Genomic DNA, 27,088 nt, shown 5'->3' with positions numbered 1-27,088 from the left:
GGCTAACCATCACTTCATGCGGTCAAAATTCTGAGAGGGGAAAGAGGGTCTTCCCTCCAACACTTCACCACCGGAAATGGCTGGGAGGACCTGTCTGCTTCAGCCTCAGCCCTCTACACAGCTTGCATCATTTGAAGCTGAGCAGAGTGACAGGGAGCTTTTTAAAGCTTAGTCCCTGTGTGAAGTAAGAGTTTATTGATTGACTGATTATATGTATATACAGCCATCCCCAGAGTTGGGTCATGCACACATGACCTGACTCACAGAATACACTATGACTGATTATGCAGATTGGCAGCCCAGTGTGGCTGCCGCCAGTTTCTTGCAGTGGGGCAGCATGCCCTGCCGCTTCCTGGGTACACATGGGAACAAAATCCCCTGGGCCACACAGTCTGCCTTGGATATGTGCATGTACAACGCAGGAGCTGTAAGGTTCCACTGCACTTTGCTGCGGCAGCAGCATGGTGGAGGGGGGTAAGGGGTGTGGCTCCACAGCAGTGTGAATCTGAATGGGGCATTTTGTGTCCATGCGGGGACACTATAGGTGGTGGTGGTGGTGGTGGGGGGGGGGGAGCCAGGCCTCCAAGGCCCAGCTGGGCCTCTGATGGGCCTCTGATGGCTGCCAAGGTAAGAAAGGGAATGTGTAAAAACCAGCGTTCCCTTGCCACAGGTCATCAGAGGCCCTAAAGCAGGCCAGGACTGGGAAGGGGTTTGGATGACGCTGGCATCATGCATAAGTGGGGATTAGCCCCGCTCTCATGAAGGTGTTGTTCCCGCCCTTCCCTGCCCATGCATAATCGGTCAATGTATATTTTAGTCTTCATTCTGATAATCTTTAACATAGACTCAGAAATATTACAACCATACCCCAGAGTGGGTTTAGAAAGTGAAGGATACAAATGCATGGTGCTAATCCCAATAAATAGAGTAGTTCTACCGAAACTATCCTGTTGGCAGACTGAGGAAACATGTCAAATCAGGCAACAGTTCTGTAGTTCCTTTCTTTCCTTTTCTCCACAAAGTTGTACTCCAAGGACAAAAATTGTACTCCAAGGACATTTTCCCCATAAATGGATATGTATAATTTTTAATAGCTTAAAAAAATGACAACAGAGAGAATGAAGGAAATTGCAGCTTCTATAGTACCAACTGCCCTGACTAGGGCAGCCCAGACAAACCAAATCTTGTCAAGTCTCAGAAGATAAGCTAGTCAGCCATGATTAGTATTTGGATAGGAGACCACCAAGAAAGTCCAGGATTGCTGTACAGAGGCAGGAAATGGCAACATCACCTCTGAAAAACTCTTGACTTGAAAGTCCTCTGGGGTCACTATAAGTCAGCTACAATTTGAATGCAAAAAAATTAAAAGTACCAACTAGGGATGGAGATGAAGCACATTTTTGCAGTTTGGTTCATAGTTCATGGCTGAACTATGGACTGAGCTAGAAGCACATACAAATGGGGAGGCTGGTTCACAAACTGACCTGGTACATATTGGTTCATGAGTCATTTAAAGTTTAAATCCCTTCTTTCTGCTTCCTGTGATTTTTGGGGGGCTTGGAGTCACTTAAACCAAACAGTTGACCAGCAGGGAGCTCCCTACCACTCAGCTGTTTGATTTAAATGGCTCCCGGCCATTATACCTCCTGTGTTCTTCTCCCCATAAAAGCTACAGGGAGCAAAAAGCATGGGTGCATTTAAACCCCTGATTTCTGCTCCCATAGTTTTTTTTTAATGAGCAGAAGGCAGTGATTTTAATGGCTTCCAGCCATCTAAATCAAACCACTGTTTTTCGTGAAGAACAGAAATCAGGGGTTTAATTCCAAGTACCAACTGTTTCAATCTAGCCAAGTAACTCAGTAGTATTTTACCAGTCTAAATGGGGTAGGCTGGTGTTCCAATTATATTTTTAATGTCAAAAAAAACTTGCTTTGAACAACTGTGGAATGCAATAAAACAGAAAGAATATCTTCTGGATTTACTGGCATGAATAGAAAAATGAATGGTGGCAAATCCAGAGAAAATGAATAGTATGGAATGAGCCTTTAAGCCTTCCAGAAGTGACATTTTCATTCATGCTGTTTTTTGATAGCCAGGGATGAGTGAGAGAGATAACAGAATAAGCAGCCACCCTGAGTAGAAACACATGCATATGTGCATGCATATGGGCAGTAAAATGATTACATGGATATATTCTTTCCCTCTCAGAAGACTGCATCTAAAATAGAGCTTCATAATGCTAAGTTTAGTGGCTAGTCTCAGCCTGAAGCAATATGCCTATAGCACTATATAAAGCCATATTAGAACTCTGCCTTATAAATATGTAATCTGTAGCATGGTAAGCATGCTTCCAGATCAAAGTTTTAAATCATTACAAAATAAATAAATATAGGAACAGATTCCATAACTGCTAGGTCAAAAAAGCGTTTTGGAGGGCGCAGAGTTGGTCTCCTAAAATGAGAATAGTTCGCCAAAGCTAACATTGTACCAATTTCCTCCGCATAACTGAAACTGGTTGTTTCTGCCCCTATCCATCAAATGTTGTCTTTCTGAATATTCATGGATGCAAAATACTGTTTAAAAATAATCTTGATGCAAATCAGAATTGGATTGGAATGGATGAAACTACAAAAAACATTGAACAAACAAACTAAAAGACCTGCAATAACCTTTGTATGCCCACTAGTGCTAGATACAAAATCTGGAAATCAAAAAATGGACCAGTGAGGATTCCTAATACAATTTGTTCCATTAGAAAAAAAAAAACTAATGTAATTTGGAAGTCACAAGTCAGGAGGTCCAAGTTATCCTTAATGCACAGCATAGAGTAGGGGTTCCCAGTGCGGTGACTGCAGGTGTCATGGTGCTTACTGACGATCGTCAAGTATGTTTAGAAAATAGGCAGGGATTGCAATATATATATATGTTGCAAAACAAGGATCAGCAAGATTTCTGACTGGCCACTGGAGGTTTGATTTGTTCTGCAGACTTTTTAAGCAGCAGCTGCCCATTCCAAAGGTGCCCATAGGATCACAGAGGTCTGGGACCCATACAAGGGAGGTTTCTCTTGGATTGCATTTATTCTTCCTTCTTTCTTTTTTTGACCTGCCATGATGTTTCTAATTTTGATCTTGTGAAACTTTAAACCTGGGCCTGATTCAATAAATATTCAGGGTCCCACTGGGCTTTTGGGTACTTCTAGTTATGGGTTATGCCTGGCTGTTTCTATTCTGAGTGGATACAAATATAGACTAATGACTGGGCCTTCTGAATAAATCTAGTTAAAGGTGCATCTTGTCAGGGTGAGGCATTGGCTGTCTCTAGCTACAAGGACTGCTGTTGCACAGGGCTCAAAGTGGTATCTCCCATACAGCCCAGTGGATGAAACAATGCATGACTGGGATATCTCAAAGATCATCTTCTCCCAAGAACTCTGTTCATTATCAAAGGTATGCACTCTTAGTGGCTGCTTAATGTATCTGATAGGTAGTTTGCACAGGAAAGCACCTGCAGTTTTGCCTTCTCACTATTGGTATTTAAATGCAACCAGAAACCTTCCCCCCAATATGCCAGTCAAGTCATTAAGGGTTGAGCTGGTCAGCACCAAGTATGTCTCTTCCACAACTCACTAGACCATTCCGATGGTGGCTTGTATTAGGAATGGTATCACATGAAAAATGGCTGCAGAGTCTGCTTATGGGTACCTCTTTAAAGCATTCTTATTGGCACTTACCCAGCTCAGCCAATGAAACTTTATGCTACATGCTAGTTACAGGGACTGGTAGAACAAAGTTCGGCATGGGTCAAGCAGAACTTTGATATGATAAAGCACCAGGCCTTTGAGACACCTGGTGCTTCATCATTTCAATGGCAGTCTACTTTTTGTGACTTTTGTTGTTGTCCTTTTTTAGCTTGTGATTTTAATTGAGGCAGATACATTTCGGTTTTTTGTTTTTTTATAATTTGTAATTCCCAAACTTTCAATATTTGGCCATTTCAGTTATCCTGTTGAGTAAATTGGCAGGACAATAACAAAATATATTTAAAATAAAATAAACAAATCTAGTAAAAATGGAAGAAGAAAAAGGAATGGTTTTTATACCTCAGTTTTCACTATCCTAAGGTGTCACAAAGTGGCTTGCAATCACCTTCCCTTCCTCTCCCCACAACAGCTACCATTTGCGATAGGTGGGGCTTAGAGAGAAGTAGTAGTAGTAGTAGAAGAAGAAGAGTTGGTTCTTATATGCCGATTTTCTCAACACGAAGGAGTCTCAAAGAGGCTTACTTTTCCTCTCCACTCAACAGACACCCTGGGAGGTATGTGAGGTTGAGAGAGCCCTGATATCACTGCTTGGTCAGAACAGCTTTATCATTGCTGTGGAGAGCCCAAGGTCACCCAGCTGGCTGCATGTGGGGGAGTGCAGAATCAAACCTGGCACACCAGACTAGAAGTCCACTCTTCTAACTACTATACCAAGCTGGCTTTTATTTTATTATCTTTAAACAGCCCCGTGGCGCTGAGCGCCACGGACTGAATAAAGCAGTAAGGGCACCGTGGGAGGAGTTAGGGCGGGCCCTGTCCGGGATAAAAACTCGGAGGGGCCAATCAGGAACCGCGAAGCAGCTCCTGATTGGCCCCTCCAAATGTCCATCCCGCCCCAAGCAGGCAATGGGGAGCCGCGCAAAGCGTGGCTCCCCATTGCCTGCTTCACCCCCACAGACAGCCAAGGGTGAGCGGTGGGCCGCGCTGCCTTTTCCCGGCCGGCGGACTGAATAAAGCAGTAAGGGCACCGTGGGAGGAGTTAGGGCGGGCCCTGTCCGGGATAAAAACTCGGAGGGGCCAATCAGGAGCCGCGAAGCAGCTCCTGATTGGCCCCTCCGAATGTCCATCCCGCCCCAAGCAGGCAATGGGGAGCCGCGCAAAGCGTGGCTCCCCATTGCCTGCTTCACCCGCACAGACAGCCACGGGTGAGCGGTGGGCCGCGCTGCCTTTTCCCGGCCGGCGGAGCAGCCTCGCCGCGTCATAGACGCGGCGAGGCCGCTCCGCTGGCCAGGAGAAGGCTCGAGAGAGCCTCGGGGGGTGGGTGGGCCTGGCTGTCTTCTCCCAGCCGGCAGAGCAGCCTCGCCGCATCTACAACGTGGCGAGGTCGCTCTGCCGGCCGGGAGAAGGCTCGAGAGAGCCTCGGGTGGGGGGTGGCCCCGCTCCCACGCAATCTAGCGCCAATTTCATTCCTGAGTGAAATGTGCTTTAGATCTAGTAAACAAATCATGAAATTAAATCAACCTAAATTAATACATTAAAAATGTAGCTGCTGTTAATTACATGGTTCAGAATATCAGTGTTAACGCTTGGTACTACTGAGCTTGATTACAACTTAAAGAACTGTCCTCCTCCAATTCTTCTGTCATTTAACACAGCGGTCTGCAACCTTTTTTAGGCTGCGGTCTGGTGGGGGGGAGGGCGATCCAGCGGCCATGCATGTGCATTTGCGCCATGCACTGCTGCAAATGCGCATGTGCGGCAATTTCGCGCATGCACGGCAGGTCCATGCATGAACGTCTGTGCCATGCACAGCTGCCAACACACACGTGTGGCACTTCTGCACATGCATGCACGTGCGAAATTGCTGCGCTTGCGCATTTGCGGCTGCACATAGTGCAAATGTGCATGCGCAGACCTGCCGCACATGCGCGTTTGTGCCAGTGGCCGTGCTTCCCTCTCCCCCCTCCCACAAAAAGAAGGTTGCTGGGCCGTAAACTAATCGGCCGCTTTGGTTGCAGCCTGGGAAGTTTCTCACTGCCGGGGGAGCGGGGAAAGAGAGCCGTGGCCCGGTGCTGGGGCCTTCGCGGCCCAGCACCGGGCCACGGCCTGGTGGTTGGGCACCACCGATTTAAATCATACAACAAACACATCAGCAGCGGCTGGGCAGTTACTTATCATGAATGCTTTAGGCTGATCCTGCATTGAGCAGGGGTTTGATACAGGTGCCCTGTATGGTTCCTTCCAACTCTATGGTTTTGTGATACTATGAAATGGAGAGGAGGAATTGCATGTCTTCCAGTGCTTTGCTCCTGTTTCTTGGATGCTTTTTGGACTCTGCTGTGATTACATGATTCACAGCAGTGGATTAGAGTTTCAGTGAGGAAAGGGACTTCATGTTAAAGAAGAGTGGGACAATTAGAAGATATTCCCTGTTCAAAGATTTTTAATGCCTGACCTGTGTTCTCACTGAAACACTCACTGATTGCTCTAAAATGGCAGAAACATCTACTATGTGGGCTCATGTGTAGAACACTCTTGACAAGCAGTCTTCTTGTCTTCCAACAATCCCAGAAAAAAATGAATTTAAGGCATTCTTGTACTTTATTTGGAGTTACACACTTCATAGTCACACACTGCTATTGAGCTTAGAGGATTTCTTTGGTGTTCATAGAATCATAGAGTTGGAAGGGGCCATCTAGTCCAACCCCCTGCTCAACGCAGGATCAGCCCAAAGCATCCTAAATCATCCAAGAAAAATGTGTATCCAACCTTTGCTTGAAGACTGCCAGTGAGGGGGAGCTCACCACCTCCTTAGGCAGCCTATTCCACTGCTGAACTACTCTGACTGTGAAAATTGTTTTCCGGATATGTAGTCTATATCGTTGGACTTGTAGTTTAAATCCATTACTGTGCCTCCTTTCCTCCTTTCCTGCCCTCCTCCAAGTGACAACCTTTCAAATACTTAAAGAGGGCTATCATGTCCCCTCTCAACCTCCTTTTCTCCAGGCTGAACATTCCCAAGTCCCTCAACCTATCTTCATAGGGCTTGGTCCCTTGGCCCCAGATCATCCTCGTCGGTCTCCTCTGTACCCTTTCAATTTTATCTACGTCCTTCTTGAAGTGCAGCCTCCAGAACTGCACACAGTACTCCAGGTGTGGTCTGACCAGTGCCGTATACAATGGGACTATGACATCCTGTGATTTTGATATGACGCCCCTGTTGATACAGCCCAAAATGGCATTTGCCTTTTTTACCGCTGCATCACACTGCCTGCTCATGTTTAGCTTACAATCCACAAGTACCCCAAGGTCTCGTTCACACACAGTGTTACCTAGAAGCGAATCCCCCATCCACTCCCTGTGTGCAGTAAGAGTTTATTGATTGATTGATTTAAAGTTTAAATCCCTACTCAGAAAATCTACAGCAAGCTATTTGTGTGCAACAGTTCTAAGAAGCAAGTGCTATCTAAGCATGGTTTGCACCCAAGTAGTTTAGGATCAAATTCTAAATCTTAGAATATGCAAGTAAGCCCTCAACACAGTTTTTCATACCCCATATCTTTATATTTCCTTTACCTGATATCTTGTGGGCTTGTTGTAAGCATTCTTCACAGTAAAATCTGAATTCTGAGTACTGGAGTCAAAATGAACTTTCTGAAATATACAAATGTAAAAAGTTAACATAGGCTAGATTCATGCAGTAGAAATGATTTCCACAGAGTTTGTTTGCTACTGATTAGAATATTTTCCCCCAGGTTGAAGATACAAAAGGGCCCTTTGTCATTTCTACTCCATATCTTGCTCTGGAAAAGGAGTTTTCTACTGAATAAGATCACTGTCCCATTTTGCACTGTGCATTCTGCGCTAATTTCTGGTAGAGGCTTCCCAGGTTGTCTGTCAAATGTCTATCCTAGGTCTGCTATATGACCTTCTTTCTCCTTCAAAATCCTCATATTTGAATCTGGGAACATAGACATGCTGTGAGGGTGTGCTTTTTTGGGGGGGGGGGGGCACCACAATAACAGCAACAACAAAACACTGTCACTACTCGTATAAAGTCACATCCAGCATTCCCTACTCTCTGTACACTAGGCTGCTCCTATGGGTGTATTCTCTCATTTCTGTTGACTATGGCGGGCAGTGCACAAAGTTCAGGACTTTGGAGAGCCCTGAAGAAGATGTTATGTTATGAATATTCAGTATTCATGTAAAATATCTGGTGGTACTAAGGTCAAGGAATGCTCTTTGAGAATACTTCAATACATGTGAAAGTCCTTCCAAGAGTTTTCTGTTTCAAATGAGATAATTTAAGACAACCAAATAAAAGTCTCTGTTGTCTCTGTTACGAATGCTGTTAAGGGTCTCCCAAGCATAATGAACTCATTACTAAGAAACATTTAAGAAGCAAAATTCAAAAAAGGCATCAAAGACCTAACTAGATATTATAAAGGTCATGTGGGAATCGTATGTGTCAAATAATGACTAGCCAGGCAAAGAGGAGATTCTTTCTATCATGATTTGGAGACTGGATTCTAAGACTGACCAGTAACCCATTTGTTCATTACAGCATGTCAGCTGACTAACCAATTAGGCTGTCACAGACTTCCCTATTGAGTTAGTAACCAGACTGATATGTGAGGCAGATGGTGACATACATTACATTACTTGTTTCAGGAAAGAGACTGAAACTCACAAGACATTGGTAGACGACACCAAAGCACAACAACTTTGGCATGTACTAATAAGGCTGCTTTAAAGCATGATATCTGCTTTTGTTTACTCTGTATTGAAATGGGTTGTTCTGCATTTCCCCTCTTTATATCGTACTTCTTTTAATATGTCAATAAAGGCTTTGTCGTTGCTGTTAATTCAACATGGTAAATTAAGACTTAGCCCCATTAGTTTCTTCCAAGGGATGACTTCCAACCCAGTAATGTTATAAGCAACAGATCAATCAGTAGACATACCCGTGGCTTGGAATTCAGCATGCCCATCTCAAGATCATTTTCACAGTTTCTGGCCTTGGATTTGCAGAGTTTTATGAGGCACATTTTAGTTCTCATTATGAGATAATAAAATGACTTAGGGCTTGGCACTAGATTGAAAGGGGCAGGCAGAGTCCTTCCCTCATCAAAATATGAAAGCCAGAGCTTTGCACGTGCAAACTTCCACTCCACATCTGCATCCTCCTAAAAAAGAAGCCAAGAGGGCACAATTATTTTTTGGGAGAGACATTTCCCACTTGTCTCATCACCATTCATGCAGACTTCAGAAGGCACTGGTAGATTTTAGGGTTGCCAATCTCTATGTGAGTTCTGTGGGTCTCCAGGAATTACAATTGATCTCAAGATTACAGATATCAATTCCCTTTGAGAAAATTACTGTATTGAAGGGTGAACTCTATGGCGTTATACCATATTTAAGCCCCTCCCCACCCTGAAATCCATGCTCCACAGGCTCCACCCCACAATTTCCAGGAATTTTCCAAACAAGAGATAGCAATTGGAAGTGAAATACCAACAGTTTCACTTCCCAACACAGTTTCACTTCTCAGTCATGCAGTTAAATGTCTAAAATGCTTGTCTGAGTTATAGTTACAGGGTAAGGTGGCCAGACGTGCCACCCATGGTGGGACAGCTCCGCCTTTTCGGCATCCGCCCCGCATCCCGGGGCCATCCCCAAAATGTCTCAATTTATTAATTCTAATTTTAAAATTTAAATTAAAAAAACATTGGGGGGTCATGCAGTGTGAGGCAGCCTGGGCAGGTAGCCTGGGCTCAACAGGCCCCCGTGCAGGTGCCTGGGCTCCAGAGTGGGCCTTGCGTGGCGCTGCCATTGGGTAATGCAGAGGGTCGGGCAGGAAGTGGTGGCAGCTTGTGCAGAGGTAGCCCTGCATCAGAGGTAAGCCTCTGCTGGATTGCCTGTGTCTGCCGCTGCTGCTGGGGTGGGGGTGGGTGGGGGCCCGGCCATGCTGCCTGGCTTCCTGCACCGATTGATGGCAGAGATCCGGTACATGGCGGAGAAGCCCAAGTATAAGGAGATGCTGGCCACCAAGGCTTTTTGAGTGCACAACCCGCCCGCCAAGCCCAACTCCGTGGCGTGGCTGGGAGGAGCCATTTTCGGAGTCCTCCAGGATATCCTCGGGAGCTGCTCAGTGTTGAAAGAGTACTACAACCAGACAGGCCACATCCCCAACTGGTGCTGCCTCAATAATCCTCCCCTGGAAATGATGGCCCCATTGATGAAAAGAGCCTTTTCCACCAAGAAATAAGCACCTACCCCAGGCAGGACCTCGGCACACCTGGCATCTCCCCTTCCTCATTCACTGCCCACATCCTGGTGCTGCAACTGGACATATCCCTCCCGTTTAACAAAAAAAACCAGCACCAGTGATTTATTTATGGGTACAGATGGCAAGATAGATGCCCCCCTCCCCGCCCTCCCTTGACCCTTCTGTGTTATTTAGTCCTTTAGTTGTGGGGGGCCAACACCGTGTTTATTTTGCATTCGTAGATGGCTGAAATATTTAAAAAATGGCAGGGGTCACCCTGATAATTAAAAAAAAACTGTTTCCTGCCACTGGGGAACTCACTGGGGAGGGGTGGGGGCTGCTGCTGCTGGTGGAGAACCTGCTGGGGAGGGGGGCCACTGTCGCTGCAGTGGCGGCGGTGGCGTGTCCCGCCATTTGGCGGAAAAATTCTGGTCAATTTATTCCAGAGGGAACCTGAAAGGCACTTAGATCTTTTGCATCTGAGCACCCAGAAAATATAGATCTTGGCTATATACTCAGGCCATCTCTTCAATCTCAGTTTGGAACATCTAGTGAAGTTGCCCCAGGAAGTTAAGCTAAAATCTGGTCCAACAGGTTTATTTCTTACTCAAGCAAATGGAGAGGTGGACTTTTTCACATCATACTAGGACTGATAACTAGAGAGCAGCTGTGGGGTAGTGGTTGGACTAATATCTGGAAAACCTTGGTTTTACTCCTAACCATCTCACAGGGTTGGTGTGAAGAGGAGAGGAGAATGATGTAAATTACTGAGTTTACTTTGAGGAGAAAGGGGAGGGGGTTATAAACAAATTAAATAATTTTGTTTGAATAATAAGATAAAACTGCATTTTGTAGTGTAGCATTTGGTCTTATTATCTTTCATTTTACCAAGGTTTTGGAGATGTGGCAAGAATGAGCAATTTATGTCACTGTTTCTTAAAAGCTCTGGCTAAATGTTCTAAGTGAGACAGACATAAATAGCTTCTTATTTATGAATGTACTGAAAGAAAGCCCATTTTATTGCGGAATAAAATGGGCGCTAGGGGTGAGGGCCAGTGGGCAGGGACGAATAGGAGGGCTTGAGGCTTGTGGGTGAAGGTGGCACAGGCCAGTGGAGGGGAGAAGGCAGGCGGCGCGGAGTCCAGGAGAGAAGACAGGTAGTGGGGTAAGTGCTGGTTCACGGGCTGTAGTGGGGTCTTGCGGCGGGTGGCGGCGTGGGCCACTCCTGGCAGTGCAGGCCGGCAGCAAGGCGTCAGGTTGGTGGTGGGGCTGACGGGGTACCATTTTATGGCAGCGGGTGGCGGTATGCGTCCGATGGGCAAGGTCCCCGGGGTGGAAAAGGAGCAGTTCCTATGGTGAGGGGAGGGTGCCATGAGGACTCACAGCGTTGTAAGGTGGCTTGTCCTTTGGTGCAGTGAGTCCTCTGGCAGCCGGGCGAGGCTGGGCCAAGGCGGCAATGGGGAATCGCGCGAAGCACAGCTCCCCATTGGTGGCTTGTCCCTGAATGGACAGTCAGAGGACCCAATCAGGAGACGCTTCGTGGCGTCTGATTGGGCCCTCCGAGTTTTTATCCCGGACAGGGCCCACCCTAACTCCTCCCTGACAGCCCTTACTCTTTTATTTAATCCGCTCCACAGGATTTTATTTAATCCGCTCCGCAGGAGCAGATTAAAGATAGTACAAGTCTAAATGTAATTCTTGGTATAGGACACGAGCTATCTCATTTTCCTTAGCAATAAACCATGAATCAAATTTAATACAAGAATATTTAGTTCCTAGATAACTCTGTTTGATCCACTACAAATCCTCCAGTAGCAGATTTGGACACATCCATTTTAGTAACTGAAGATCATAAAGAATATAGAGAAGATTTTCTAAAAAGGCCCAAGCATTACAATTTAGTGCACTTATCAGTTTCAATATGTTGTGAAAAAGTCCACTTCTCTGTTTAAATAACCCTCTCCTATGAGATTATGGAAGGGATACCAATACATTAATAACAGTTCTGAGAATCAACTCAATTTTAGCGCACTCTATATCGATTCCTGTTTTCCTGTCATGTGGCTTGTACCTTTTGGATCTTCAAAATAATTACTATTCACTGAATGAAAACTACTTCCATAATAGAAAACAGTATCTGTTGACCGCTCACTCTTCTATCTGCACTGGGAGAAAATACCAAATGCTTTGCCTTAAAAAAAAAGGCTTCCTCTCTCCTAGAATAATAAAATAATAGAGTTGGAAGGGACCTGATGAGTCATCTAGTCCAATCCCCTGCATGACTACTTTTCACAAAATGAGAAGAAAAAGGAAAAAAAAGAGAGAAAAAAAATCTATCCCTAGGCTACTAACAATATTAACAAAATTAATACAGGATAAAGAAAAGTAAAAAGCCTCTTCTTATTAGGTTGGTTTATTGTAGCATCCAACCAGAACGAGTTCCAGATATCTCCCATTTTCAAAGGGAATTTTCCTCAGTGGTTGTTCCTCTATTCAATCGCAAAATGTTAAGAGTATACCCCAACCTTTGGCTCTGTACTGTAGGGATGCTAGGTTGATTGTTAGACAGTAGCCTGCATTTAAAAATTAGGGTAGGGAATTGTTACTAGTGTAGGTCAGCCATTAATAAAGCCTAGTCTAACCCAGATACTGGTTTTGTGTCTTCAGGTGCTGCTACAACAAACAGTTCATGCTATCCAAGCAATATAAAAAATCATCTACAGTCTAACTAGACATAACACACTAGGTTAGTGTGCATTTTGTTCCTTGGCGAGAGCTAAATTAATACTGATAATACTGGGGAAAGTAGGAAGATCTTTGTTATTGTAAAATACAAACATTAATTAAAGAAAGACATTTGGTGTGTAATTATATTAGCGCACCTTACCTCGATTTCCTGATAGGAATTATTGATCATGGCTATCAACATATTGAGAAGCACCACCACCATGGTGACGTTATAAACTCCGTACAGCACATATCCAATGTTCTCAATAAACTTATGATCATATTTCAGTACCACAGATATCACCTCAGACAAACCAAATATGGACCAGAATAAAGTTTTAAAACTTTCTTCTACCCTAAAGATAAAATAGAGAGTTTTGTTAAGCCAACCTTTGATTAGGTAGCCATATAAAATGCACATTAGGCAGCTTGCCAACATGAACAGCAAATAATGATTACATTCTTAAATCAGTATAGATTTTAATATGACCATGCATGATCTTTGCAGGTTTTTCACTTGATGACCTGGCACCTGTACTGCATCCTATGCTGTTTCGGAGGGCTGCCCACCACTGGAGCAGTGTTTTGGATCTGCAGACATCAATTACGTGAAAACATTGTACAACTAACAGCCTCTCTTTCACCTGTTACTGCAGGGTGTTAAACATTTGGCCCATTGACTGGAACCAACTTGCCCAGGCCACTTATCTGACCTGCAAGTAACTGCTCTGAGGGAGAGAAAGCAGGAGGCTGCTCAGGTAGCTGAAAGGGCCCATGTGGTGAGATATATGTGGTTGAAGCTGTCAAGAAATGGAAAGGGAATGGCTAGACACTGAGATTTAATCAGGTGGGGGGAATGGCAGTGAAGGTGGAGAAAGCTGGGGCATAGTGTTGTGGATTTTGTGGATTTCCACAGTAAATAAATTGTTTTTGCTGCTAGGAATCAATTGCTTTTCTTGCAAAACTATGACTTCTGTCATCGTTAGTATGTCTTCTGTTAGTAAATAGAGCTTTGAATATCTGCTTTTAGAATGGGCAAAGATCTCTCTCCATTTTTATTCTTACCTTAGCATACACAATATTATTATAACTATCACACATATCTGCTAGGTCCTCAACAAGGGACTTGTTAGTGCTGCATATTCCATTAAGCAATGTATTTTTACACAATACATTATTTCTTAAATATATAATTCTGCTTTTAGAGATTGCCATCTATATCACTTAGCCAGCTAATAAATACTTGTCATCACTTTGATCTCACTAGCATTCATCTGTTTTTTTTTTTAATAAAATTTTTATTTTATTTTCCAGGATTAAAGATAGTGAAATACAGGCAATCTACATTGTTAGTACAAAAAAAAGAAAAAAGGTTACGCTCTTCATTTAATACATTTAGTTCCCCGTTTCAATCCCCTTTTATAATATTTAAAGATAATACAATGCAAGTAGTCTACATTATTGCTACAGAAAAAAAAAGATTATACTCTTCGTTTAATACACTTGATACCCCGTTTCAATCCCCTTTTAACTTATTTTCTTAGGTAAATCAGATAAGGGCCCCATTGTTCTTGAAAACTCTCTTCTCTTCATTTAAGATTATAAGACTGGCTACAATATTATGGACTTTTACCCAAAGCTTATAGACTTTTTCACGTTTGCACCACATTTAAAAAGAGAAGTCTACTTTGTTACCATCATTTCAACATTTGTTTACATAGTTTTTAACAATTTTAACAATCATAAACAATTTATACTTAACGTGGTCTTAAAGCCCACCACATTTCCACTAGGGAAAAGAAAAAAGGAAAAAATACAAGCCTACTTAGTTGTACGGAAAGAAAAGAAACAAATATATATATATGGGTTGTTAAGGTTATTAAGTTATATAAGTGTACGTTATTAATACCAAAAATGATAAAATGGAGTCTTTGTTAGTTAGTAGAATAAATTCTTCGTTAATTACATTACACATCAGTTAGGTGCCTCCTTTTAATTATGCTTTAAGTTTAGGCTGAAAGTCACTACAGAGATATATTAGATAATTCAAATTCAGCTAACATAGGAAATCTAAAACCCCACACTTACATGATAATATAAACCCATTCCATTAAGTGTCTCCTTTTAGTTAGGCTTTAATTTTGGGCTAGTAGACACTACGAAATTAAATTTAATAATACAAATTCAGCTTACTTAGAAGATCTTAGACCTCAGATTAACTTCTTAACTAGTTATATTGCCTATATAGCTACGGAAAGAAGGGAAAAGAGGAAAAGAATTTCAACTACTGTGTCACATTTCCGTTCCCCAGGCTTCTTAAGGGGGTCTCATATTGAGGCTTGTTGCGACTTGTTGCTCCCATTGACTTATGTTCTGTCCAGTTGGCCTTTGGCTGAGAAAATGCAGTTGTAGTTTTTCCCTCGGAGTATACATCGGTAAATCTTGAAACAGTTGTACCTCCTGGACTCCAATATCAGTACAGATTTTTTTCCAAGAAGCTCCTTTCAATCGATTGCTTTCACCGCAGATCCATATATCTTTTTATTGGTTCTTGTGTACTGTTGCTTTGGAGTGGCTGTATATCTTCTTAGGTAGGGTGTCCTTATCTGGGCTACAAGGCTCCGACATCCCCTTTTCCATCTCCGTAGTTTCAGATTTCTCTTCTGCCGGTAATTTTCCATCTTGTTTAGAGCTTTCATCAGCCACTATTATTAGTTCATCATTCCTGTTAGAGACTTAATGCCTTTAAACTCCATGAGCATATTTTTAAGCAAGCCATCTGTAAATTCTTTCAGGTCTTAGGTTTGTATCTCAAATAGATGAGCAAATTTTTTTAGCATAGACATATTCCAGGCTTAGAATTTTGTTAGTCTTAGGCAGTTTTGCATATGTTGTCTCCGAAATATATTTGCAATTTTGCAAATAACCAGTAGAGGTCCTACAGAGTCCTAACGAAAGCAACAGTCTGTTTTGATATTAAAGCAATGTTTCGTACTGGAACAGAGTTCTCGCGAGATCTTTCCACCCACGGCTCTTATCTCTTATCTCCGAAAAACAAAACAAAAGCAATAATAGCTGTTACTTATTAGTTTGAGTTAAATTAAGTCCTTCTTCTACTTAGAAAAGAGAATTAGCCTGCTTCATATCGAGGTGGCTTCAAGCAGAGCCAGAAACGGGGGGAAAAGTAGAGACAAAGAAGCGGAAAAGCATCTCTGTGCGTTGATTGATGTCTTGGAATCTAGCAGATGTCCTCCCCTCAGTTAAATCATAGTAGAGGATCAAAGTAGATTCGCTTATCTTCCTGTCACTCTAGCTTGCTTAAATTAAAGAAAACAGCTTTCCACGCCGGGAGTTTATTCCAGGGGAAAGGGGAAACCCCACTCACTGTTTATAGGTTCGATCTGATGTCTGCCAGATGTTTTCACTCCAGAGTTGTGATGAGTCAAAGGTCTTGCAGGGAAGTATCCAATTAGCTTTGTAGATTGAAATAAGAGCTTTGTAGATTGCAGAGTTGAAAGAAGAGAAAAAGATTTTAAAATGGCGGACGGCACTTTCTGGACCCTGTGCACACTGAGCTTACGTTCCAGTGGGATATTAATTTCCCTGCGGAACAGAGAGGCCCCAGAGATTCACAAGGAATTCCTGAGAAGATTGTGGGTGGGTTAGCGTACCCAAAACCCGATTCTGTCAATCACAGCAGTGATTGACCCTCAGTGGAACAGGAGCTCGAAGTATTCGAGCTATCCAAGTGCCATGTCTCCGCCTCCTCTCCACTAGCATTCATCTGTTGACCTTTATCTTAACTTAGAAAGGTTTCATTTTTTTAACCTCCCATATGTCAAATGCCCCCCCCCCCCAAACAAACATTAGCCTCCTTGGGGGAAATGGCAATGCTAGCCTTCAAGTATTCTACCGCATCACATGGAAGGAGAGGTTATTTTGTAAAGTTATGACAAAGGATCTTATTGCATTTTAAATCAGACTTTCAGGTCAGTATGATAGATTAGTGTCATAGCCTCTGATACAATGTTGGTATTGCGGGTATGTTGAAATGATGTCAAAAACAAATATTTACAATGCTATCATTTTTGGAAGTCTCTTAATAAAGGTCTCTGAACTACTTGGGAAAATTAGCAAAGCACAACTACAAATTGCTATTTGACATAATGTTATCCTGAGACTGAAATCATCTTGCAATGCACCGCCCCCATATGCTTTCTTTTAGCCCTCTGTGCATTTGAAATGCCTCAAAATAAACTTTCAATAAAAATATTACATAACAATGCATTTAACTGTGGCACAGACAATTTAAATTCAGAGGCATATTAATGATTTCCTAAAGTAAATTTATTATTTGGAAACTCAGAATCACTGAACATCCAAATACACAGGAATATTGTTAAAAGATCATGGAAAAAGATAAGGAAAACTGTAGAAAAATGCTTGCATAGTTACGCATTTCAAAAGTCCATTTTTCATAGACTGGTGGAGATGCTGATTAAAGTATGAAACAACAACAAGCTTGTAATTAATTTACATTGCTTGTAATACTTGTTTATATTTGGCAACATCACTCTCAACAAATGTACTACTGTGCACTTGGCATTCAACCGACTGGCCCCGAGGAGGTGTGTGCCACAAAGCACTGTGTAGTTGAACAGGGCATCTTGTGTCCCCCTTGGGACACTGTAGATGGGGGGGGGGATACATGGGCCTGACTCAGCATAGGCACTAATGGTGCCTGCATTAGAGAAAAGCTGAAAAATCATCATTCCTTACCTTGGGGCATCGGAGACCCTAAATCGGGCCAGGCTGGGAGGGAGCCAGGCTAATGATGACATCGTATATCAGAGGGAATTTGCCCTGCTGTGAGCGCTGCCCCAGCTTATCCCTCCAATGCATAATCGGTCCATGAGAAACAACACCCCCCCCCACACACACACAATTGAAATTGACTAATTGACTAATGGGCACAAATTTTGTGCCCAACAGCACAGAAATAACTTCTGTTGTGGCCAGATTTACTTGGAGAGCTATCAAAACAAGGAAGAGCTGGGAGGATTCGGACTCCATTCTGCCAATGGTGGAGACTTCCATCCAGAAGAAAAGGCATGGCCAGATGGCAGATGGCTCCTAGTGAAGTCTCCACCATTAATGGAACAAACTTATGAAAATTCAGCCCTCTGAATCTGAAAATGACAGTAAGAGAGTTTTGCATTAGAATGTAGCAATGATGTGAATTTCTTTATCTGCTTTAGTAGCAACCAGATAGCTTCCTTGCTGGGCATTAAGCATGCATTTATCCACTTTAAGGAAGAGTAAATGGCAGAATGGAGGAAGTGATGTGAATGATTTGGATTTATCCAGTGAATTCAAGTCAGCCACTAAGTTAGAAGCTTGCTGGCTGTTTCTATCCTCTGAAATATACACTGCTCTCTTCCTGTGATAAATCTGAATACATCTGTCTCCATAGGGAGATGAGATTTCATTTCCTTGCTACACATCACAAGCTCAAATAGGGCTTTATATTCTTTCATCAAACAAGGACTTAAAGTCATATAGTAATATGTGACAGGCAACCAAGTTTCATATTGATTTGTCTTGCTACAGTAAGCATTAGACTTATTTGCAGCAGGACAGATAAGTCATATAAAGCTGTCCTGGGTAGGTTCCCCCTGATTATGAAAGCTTATGGCAAATTTTTTGATCAATCACTTTTACCTCAAAAAGGCAATCATCCTGGGACTGAGACACACATTCAGGAAAAAGTCATAGCATTTTTCACAATTTGTACATTTATTGGGGAGGGGGGTCATGGGAATGAATGCTTCTTTATGTCAAAACCCCCTTAGCTATTGAGTCTAGCCTTCTTCCTGTTTCTAATGGAGGGGGGAGATCAGCAAAAAAAGAAAAAGAAAAAATAAATTAAGGGCAATAGAAGCCACACAGAAGAGTATCAAAGTCTCTGGATAATCTCTGCAGTGGAAATAGATGAATTGGGTGGGGGGGATTTTTGAAAGTCCATCAGAACCAGTGCAATGTGCCCAATAGAACCAGTGCCACTGTGACACTGTAAACCCAGCAGGACTAAGATAAAGCCAGAAGCGTACTTTTGGGGGAAATGTCAGGCAAAGGTTTAACAGTGTATAGAACAGACCCCTTGGAACATCACCCTGCTGCCCGCTTCCCTACAATCTCTCCAAATTGGGGGCAGATTACAGATTATAGACCCCCTCCCCCTTCAAAAAAAATGTCTCCCCAGTGCCCTCTCTGGAAAAGATAACTGCCATTACAGGAGTGTATGGATGGTGAAGGAACAAGACAGCAACACAAAATTCACAGGGAAATTCATCTAGGCAGATGACCCCAGCCTGACCCTGGAAGCATAGTAAAGCTCACCCCCCCCCCCAAGTCTCCAAAGGCAGTTTCTGAAGGACAGAAAGGAAGACAGTCCCCAGAGTTCTGACAGGGCATCCACAAAGTTACCTCATGACAGCTTGGCAGGCACCCTAGCCACACCATGTGCAAAAAATGCTCTTTGTGTGTGTGTGTGGGGGGGGGGGAAGCTCTCCACCCCCTTCATACAACAAGCCCCCACCCCTGAGTATCAAACACATCCTGCCAGGCCATTGGGGCTGAACTCTAGCAGGGCATTGCTAGGAGTCTCAAGGCCTCATTTCCTGATCTGTTCCTGGGGCAAAAGAGTTGTTAGTACTGCCCAAAGACACCAGCAGTTGCTAACAGTCTTTGAAGTGGAGGACTCTGACAGCAGGGATCCAGACGGCGTGTGGGTAGGAAGGATCCTTTTCTTCTATATCCCTATTGCTGCTCCTGCCTTGAGTACACCCCCCCAGCCCAGAACCAGAAAGCAGCTGTGCCTTGCAGAGGGGTGCACCCCCTCCAAATTTACCCTTCTCTGAAGGCACCTGCAAAGGGTATACCCAACCATGTTGGTGATGGAGGAAAGAGTGACAGCCAGCAGGAGGAAGAAGATGCTCATGGCCTCTCAGAAGAGAGAATCAAAGGGAGAGCAGGAGGCCCCCCGAGAATGGCTGTCATGGGTGGGATATTAATGTGGTCCATCCTCCAGGATCTCAAAAGGGCTGCGTGGAGGGCCCAGGAAACAGTTACTTACCTTGTCTTCAGAGATGATTGCTGGGGGTGGCCAACCCTTCTCCCTTGTGAAGGATGTAGCCTTTCACTGGCTGCAGTGGCTATGGTCAAGGCCTAGCTCTCCTGGGCACAAAGTAGACCCATGTAATTCATGGAACAGCCAGCAGCAAAGTCCAGGCCCCAGGAAGAGACAGTCCTGCCATCAAGCTACAAAATGGTTCTGCTCCATGTGTGGGGGATAGATGCATACCACAAGGCACAAAACATCACTGCTGTGAGATACAGGGTAGCCTAATGAAGTAGGTGAGTAGTGGCTACATCATCCATGGCTACATAGTCACAGATACCAGGATGATATGTGTGGAACTCGAGGGCATCGTCAACAGTCATCGGTCTGTAATCTCCCCTGGATTACAGAAAGATGAAAAATGTGCCTGGTGTACAACAACTAGCAATAGCAAATTACAGACCCATGGAAATGCAAAGACATTCTACCTAAATACAGATTTTTTTACTCCCTTGGTTGAAAAAAATAATTTTTGTACTGTATTTGTAACCATGTGTGATTGTACTGACCTCTGATGTAGATCTCACAGATCAAAATGGTTTAGGTCAGAGTCATTTGTACTGTTGGTGGATATGTTAGAATAACATGTGTGCAAACTTTTTATGTTTTTAAAATATTTTATTTATTTATTTATTATTTTAATTTATTATTACCTTGAGCTGTGTTAAATATTTTAATATAAAGGTAAAGGTAAAGGTAAGTTATATAATATAATATGTGTTTTGGTTCTCCCCTGTTTTTCAGGTTGGGGTCCCCCCCTTTTTTGTTGTTGTTAACTGCCAACAAGCAACAGAGAAAGGCTGGGCTGACACACAGCACTCTGATCCCATAGATTAGAACATAAACTCTATTATTAGCAGCCAGTAGTGCCTGTTAAGTTCTGGAGAGCTTCTACTGGTGTTTCCAAGGTTGGAGAAGTCAGATCTTTGTTGTTTTAGAATTTTGTAAAGAGTTTAATAGTGTGGAGACATTCTGGAAATGTATTTATTCATCAGCTGCCAGTAACAGCACCAAAGTCTGTGGAATGTTCATGCTAGTTCCATGTGCATCACTTCGTGAATTGTGAACTGACCAAAATTCATGACAAACTTAGTTTGTCAGCTGGGTTGTGCCCACCCCTAATTCTAGCACTTCTGTAATCCCCTCTTGGCATGGTTTATGGCATGTCTTTCCTTATACAGTTTTCTAATTGTATTGCTTTCTAATTTCTGTCATCCTGCCAAGCTCTGATGCTTCAAATTACAAAATCAGATCAAATACAATCAATATAACTTTTTTCCCCTTGTACTGTAAATATAAAACCCATCTCTTCTCTCAAATATTAAGGCTGGTAGTCTTTGGACCCTTAATAGGTCATAAACCTGGATTTATAGGCTACAATGTAATAAATTAGAGAAGATTATTATGTGTTTTCAAAGCATGTCTTTAAAAAGGCCCTGGTGCCTTATTTTGGATGGGGGGGGGGGCAAGGTAGTACTAATTTGTGAAGAAGGTATTTAGAGGAGGCCAAATTGGCACTGTGCTCTATTACTCTGCCCACTTTATAGGCTATATGTGATTAATTGTTCATCTACTCATTGATCTTTAAACTATGTTCCCTAGGTAGTCCGTTTCCTAACATTGTAGGTTAATTAGCTAATGTTAAGGTGAATCTTAAACAATCAGTCAAGTTCAAGATGCTGTTTATTAAGATTAAATAAATGTGGCTCAGAAATGTTCTGCTCTCCATACTCATGGGCCTTGTGAAAAGACAGCCTGTCTCTGGGCAACGAATGTGGTTCTTCCTGCCATTTTATCCTCATCAAGGAAGGTTTTTGAGATAAGGTTCCACAGATGTTGGATGGGGGAAATTGAAGGTATTTCCTCTGGTTTCTTGAGCCCATGAAATGGAGGAGGAGGTGCCAACGCAGGGGATCCCCAGCTCCAGCAGGGGTCTGATATCTCTAGACTGGGCCAAGGTCACTCAATAAGTTTCATGGCTGAATAAAGTTTTAATGTTATATGTCAATTTTTATTTATTATGTATGTTTTATTAATATTGTTGGAAGCCATGCCGAGCCAGCATGCTGGAGGCTGGGGGATAGATAGATAGATAGATAGATAGATAGATAGATAGATAGATAGATAGATAGATAGATAGATAGATAGATAGATAGATAGATAGATAGATAGATAGAATGCAATTGTACAGAGTCTCTGCAACAGCAGCTCAATAAGAAAGATAGTTCAGCCAAGAATTGTACTGAAAATACTCACGTTGTAAATGCTGGGTTGTATTTTGCACCAAGGTAGTAAGAGTAAAGGTTGAACATTCCAATCATGAAGGCAAGAAACACCATGATGAAAATGACCATGAATTTGAAGATGTCTTTCACAGTCCTTCCCAAAGAGATCTGGAGGGGACCAAAACTTTCGTTTGCTGGGAGAATGTATGCGATGCGTGAAAAGCTGAGTACCACAGCTATTGCATATAGTCCTTCTGATATGATCTGGGGATCTGAGGGAAGCCACTTGCTCCTGGCTGAAATGAGACGGAATTTGTGATATGTATTATTGAACATGGCAAGAAAACTGCTATACAGGGAAAGACTATTGCATTGGACTAAGGAAGTGTTTGCTGTCACTGAGGGATGCTATTGAATAGTGGCAGAATTATCACCAGCTAATGGCTTTCTGATTGATACCCCCAAGTGCATTCCTTTGACAGTATGATATATGGGAAGGAGGATACAGTTGGGGGAATAAGTTGCAGGAAAAAAAGTCTGGGTGCAACCCCCTGTCCTCCCCATTTCAATGGTTTCTCCTGATTGCAGCTCATAAGTAGTGCCTACCATATCAGACCACAAGTCCCTCTAGTTCAGCATGGAGCTTCACATTGCTACAGCTTCCAGGCACTGGTATTCAAAGCTTTGTTGCCCCTGTATATGGAGGTTCCCTTCAGTCATCAGTAACCACCAATGTACCTTTCCTCATGAATGTGTCTAATTTACCCTTTAATGCAGTATATGTTTCTGGCCATACTCCTCCACTGGCAATGAATGCCACAATTTAATGACTGTGCTTTTTTTGTCTGTCCTAAACATCTTTGCCAAGAGGAAGACCCCTTCACTTGTTCTGTATAAGTCAGTGTACAAAATACTTTCTCTGGTATGAAGTAAAGAAAGGGCCTGGTGAAAACATCATAAATTCCTAAGGTGCTGAATGATATGGAACTATGACAATACCCATGAAAGGCTGGTGCACATAGTCCTTGCAATCAGGGGCAAACAACAAATCCAGAGGTTTTTAGTTGGATAGCAGTTAACTGCGAAGCAAATGGTTTCCAACATGAAATTCAAATCCTTAGAATTTATTAGAAACAAACTTATATTGAATGTATTAGTTCTTTTCTTGGCTGAGCTATAAATATAGTTGAAAGTAATAGTACATAGAAAAAACAAATTACCTGATATTTTCCCTGGGAGAAAACAGATATACAACTACCCAAGTTCTTTATCTTCTGGACAATTATTTGGCATATATTTATAATTCCATAGGCAATAAACATGAAGAAACACAATCAAACAATAATTTAGGATTGTTATAGTTATCTGTACTCAGTCTTAAGGCTTGATACAGGGAGCTTAGTGACAGCATGAGAACAGAATATGAAACATGGTGTGCTAACATGGGAATTTTGCCTGGGGTTGATGTAAGAAACAAAGAGGTCACCTGGCTGATCAATATGAATTAAAAATCCCATAATTAGTGAGAGTTGGGATTAACAAGCAGCCTGCCATGCCTACCAGAGTTTTGGGGGAAACTACCTTGACTCCAAGCTTAGTTAGCATTACTACTAGCTTTGTTTATCCTTACCTGTATGTAAATAATGTTGAGAGGTGTTAATTTTCATCCACCATGTGTCACTTAAGCATCTAAGGGCTCAGGTGATGTTACCAATAATGGCTAGTTTGGGAACAACCTCATTATTCTTAAATGGCACTTGCAAATTATTTCTACTCATCTTCTACCAATCACACAGTAATGGGCTACATAATAGAAGACCAGGCCAATTACAGAATATCATCTGTAATGGAACAGCCAAAACAACAAATCTCATCTCATTCAATAAAATGAGGCCCGAAAAGATCCAGCTTAGCCACTAGATTTAACTAGGGATGCCTTCCTTCAGGTGGGAACTGCAGAAATCCCCTGGAATTACAGCTCACCTCTAAACTACAGAGGTCAGTTCCCCTGAAGAAAATGGATGATTTGGAGGCCTGAATCTTTGGCATTGCACCCCACTGATGTCCCTCTCCTCCCTAGGTTCCATCCTGAAATCTCCAGGAGATTCTCAACCTGGATATGGCAACTCTACCTTCATATCACCCGATGTTGGCTGGGAGGACCTGAAAACTCTAAATCCCACATTATTTATGAGGAGGGTAAAAGCCTGCTGCAAATAACAATAACTTCTCCAGAGCCCTTCTGTTTGGCTACTTTACCCAAAGTGTACAGGCTGCTGGGGACGGTTAGTGCTACCACTGGCTCCCTTGATCCCTGCCTGTCTTGGCTCTTCAAGGGAGGTGGCCAGCGGATAGGAGATCAGCACAGGGACATTACCAACTGTTCCCTATCGACTGTTCCCTGAGCTGCCCAAGGAGGTGGTGGTTTGCTCTCTCCTTAAGAAACTATTGCTGGACCCATGGGACCTGGCCGGCTACTGACCAGCTTCGCATTTAGCATTCCCTGGGTAAAGTGGCTGAAAGGGCTGCGGTGGATCAACTCCGGGCATTCCTGGAGGAAACTTCGGCGCTCAGCCCATATCAGTCTGGCTTCCATCCTGGCCATGTAGTGGAGACAGTATGGGTCACCTAGATGGAAGACCTCTGTCACCAGTTGGATTGAGGCAGGTTGGACTTGCTTGTTCTGTTAGATCTGTTGGCCACGTTCAATGTGGTCAGCCATAAACTGCTGGAATACCTCCTATCTGGGATGGGGATATGGGGCACAGCTCTCAGCTGTATATGCTCCTTTCTCCATCACAGGATCCAGAGGGTGGCTGTGGGGGATTATTTATTGCACTCTTACCTACTTCCTTGTGGAGTCCCTCAGGGCTTGGTTCTCTCTCCCATGCTGTTCAACATCTTTATGCGCCCTCTGGCCCAGCTGGTGCAGAGTTATGGGCTGGGCTGTCATCAATATGCTGAAGACATATGGTGAAGCTTTATCTCCTCATGGATTCTCTCCTGGAACCATTCACCAAATGTTTGGAAGCCGCGGCTGAATGGCTTGAGCAGAGTCATCTGAAACTCAGCCCCTGCAAGCCAGAGGTCTTGTGGCTTGGAGGTAGGGGGGTGGGTCAGGAAGCACGCTTACCCACCCTGGCAGGGACGCAACTTACGATCGTGCCCCAGGCCAGGAATTTGGGGGTGACCATTGATGCCTCATTAACTCTCGAGATACAGGTCAAGAGGGTAGCTAGCCAAGCATTTTTCCATCTTTGCCAGGATCAGCTACTAGCACCCTACCTGTCCTCCAAACACCTGGCCACAGTGATCCATGCAACGGTCACCTCCAGAATAGATTTCTGTAACTTGCTCTATGCAGGCCTGCCCTTGGGCTTAATCTGGAAATTTCAGCTGGTTCAAAATGTAGCTGTTAGGGTCCTCACAGGAACACCTTGGAGGGCCCACATCCAGCCAGTGCTGAGACAGCTACATTGGCTGCTGGTTGCTGCCCGGATCCAGTCCAAGGTTTTGGTTTTAACCTTTAAGGCCCTATGCGGACTGAGACCTGCATACCTGAGGGACCGCCTCTCACCCTATGCCCCCGGCAGAGCCTTACACTCTGTGGGCACTAATTTGTTGGTCATTCCCGTTCCCAGGGAATTGCCCCTGGAATGGGCTCCCAGAGGAGCTGCGGGCCCTGCAGGAGCTTCCGGCGTTCTGCAGGGTCTACAAAACAGAGTTCTTCCACCAAGTCTATGATTGAGGCCTGTGAGACAGCGCCCCTTCCAGGATAGAGCAGTGTGAATGGTGGCACCTGCCCCCCTCTTTCCACTCCCCTCGATGAGATTTTTATTGAGGGAATGATAGTGATTTGAGTTAGTTTTTTCTTCCATATCTCCTTTTTTTGTTACTGTATTTAGTTGGATCTGTGTTATGATTTTATGTCTGGGGGTTTTAATGGGGACTTTAATGGGATTTTTGCAGACTGTTGCAACCTGCTATGAGCCACTTGGGAGTGGTGGGTAATAAATTGAAATAATAATAATGATACTCTACATGGGGCTCCAAAGAGCTTATCAAAAGCAGCTATGCTTCTGTGACTTATTTAAAACTGAATGTCATGGGCTAGCCAGCCACCAACATGGATGAGGAGAAGAAATTGGAAGGCCCTACACTGATGAAATCCCCATCTGAGAAGCTGGGTCCACCAGTAGACCAATAGGGGAAGCATCAGAAAGTCAGAACACTTCCCAGTGATAGTCAGGCTCTTCTAGAAGAAGAAAGAGATGCCCCAGAGCCTGATTTCTCCATCTCCATTGGTATCTCCTGAATCAATAGAGCATAGAAGAAGGAGAAACAACTGTAGAGAGAAGAGGAAACATTGACTGTGAGGAGTGACACTTGGGCCTTGGGTAATGAGTCAGCAAGAAAGGAACATACTGAAGGAAGCTTAATGTGGAAGGAACTTTGGTTGCCACACAGCTGTGAAGCTGACCTGCTTATCAAACAGGCTGGTAGCCTGTGCTTGCTCCTATTGCCTGGGACCCAGATCTTGCATCTGTTCCCCAGCCCTGGAACTGGACCCTTGACCCTCCCCTCTTTGGCTCTTGGATTGGACCTGTGATCTCTGACTCCAGACTGGTTTGTAGACCTTGCCTGTGTGCCCATTATTGTGTTTCATGTTACTGTATTTGTGTTTCCCTGAAACTCCAGGAAGAGCAACAGTGCTAGGCTTGGCCCTAAAAGTGCTACTGAAACTGTCATAAATCAGGGCCATTCCGCATGACTTAAATGTAGCAGAAATATTACCTTTGGTAAACGGTACTAATTCAACATTCCGCATGACGTTGCACACAATCTGTAACACTCCTGCAACACTCCTGCAAAAATCACTTCATTGTAGCGCTTTTCGGGGAATCGGGAAAAGTGGATTCCCC

General features: G+C 43.4%; 1 protein-coding gene and 1 long non-coding RNA gene across 3 annotated transcripts in view; one reads left to right on the top strand and one right to left on the bottom strand.

Moving 5' to 3' along the window:
* The window catches only part of TRPC7 (transient receptor potential cation channel subfamily C member 7), a 201,025-nt gene that overhangs the window by 15,750 nt on the left and 158,187 nt on the right, over positions 1-27,088 (bottom strand). For both annotated transcript variants that reach the window (XM_077326756.1, XM_077326757.1), the window contains exons 7-10: positions 22,198-22,462; positions 12,922-13,117; positions 8,731-8,952; positions 7,340-7,417 (exon numbers count right to left, since the gene is read on the bottom strand). In XM_077326756.1, the coding sequence (XP_077182871.1) occupies positions 7,340-7,417; positions 8,731-8,952; positions 12,922-13,117; positions 22,198-22,462 (761 nt within the window). The remainder of the gene's footprint in view (positions 1-7,339; positions 7,418-8,730; positions 8,953-12,921; positions 13,118-22,197; positions 22,463-27,088) is intronic.
* LOC143832402 (uncharacterized) overlaps positions 1-27,088 on the top strand; it is an 82,943-nt gene that overhangs the window by 31,572 nt on the left and 24,283 nt on the right. The gene's annotated exons all lie outside the window — the stretch shown is intronic.

Source organism: Paroedura picta, chromosome 3 (genome assembly GCF_049243985.1).
Source record: "Paroedura picta isolate Pp20150507F chromosome 3, Ppicta_v3.0, whole genome shotgun sequence".
Classification (NCBI taxonomy): Eukaryota; Metazoa; Chordata; class Lepidosauria; order Squamata; family Gekkonidae; genus Paroedura; species Paroedura picta.
This window is presented reverse-complemented; position numbering and strand designations above follow the sequence as displayed.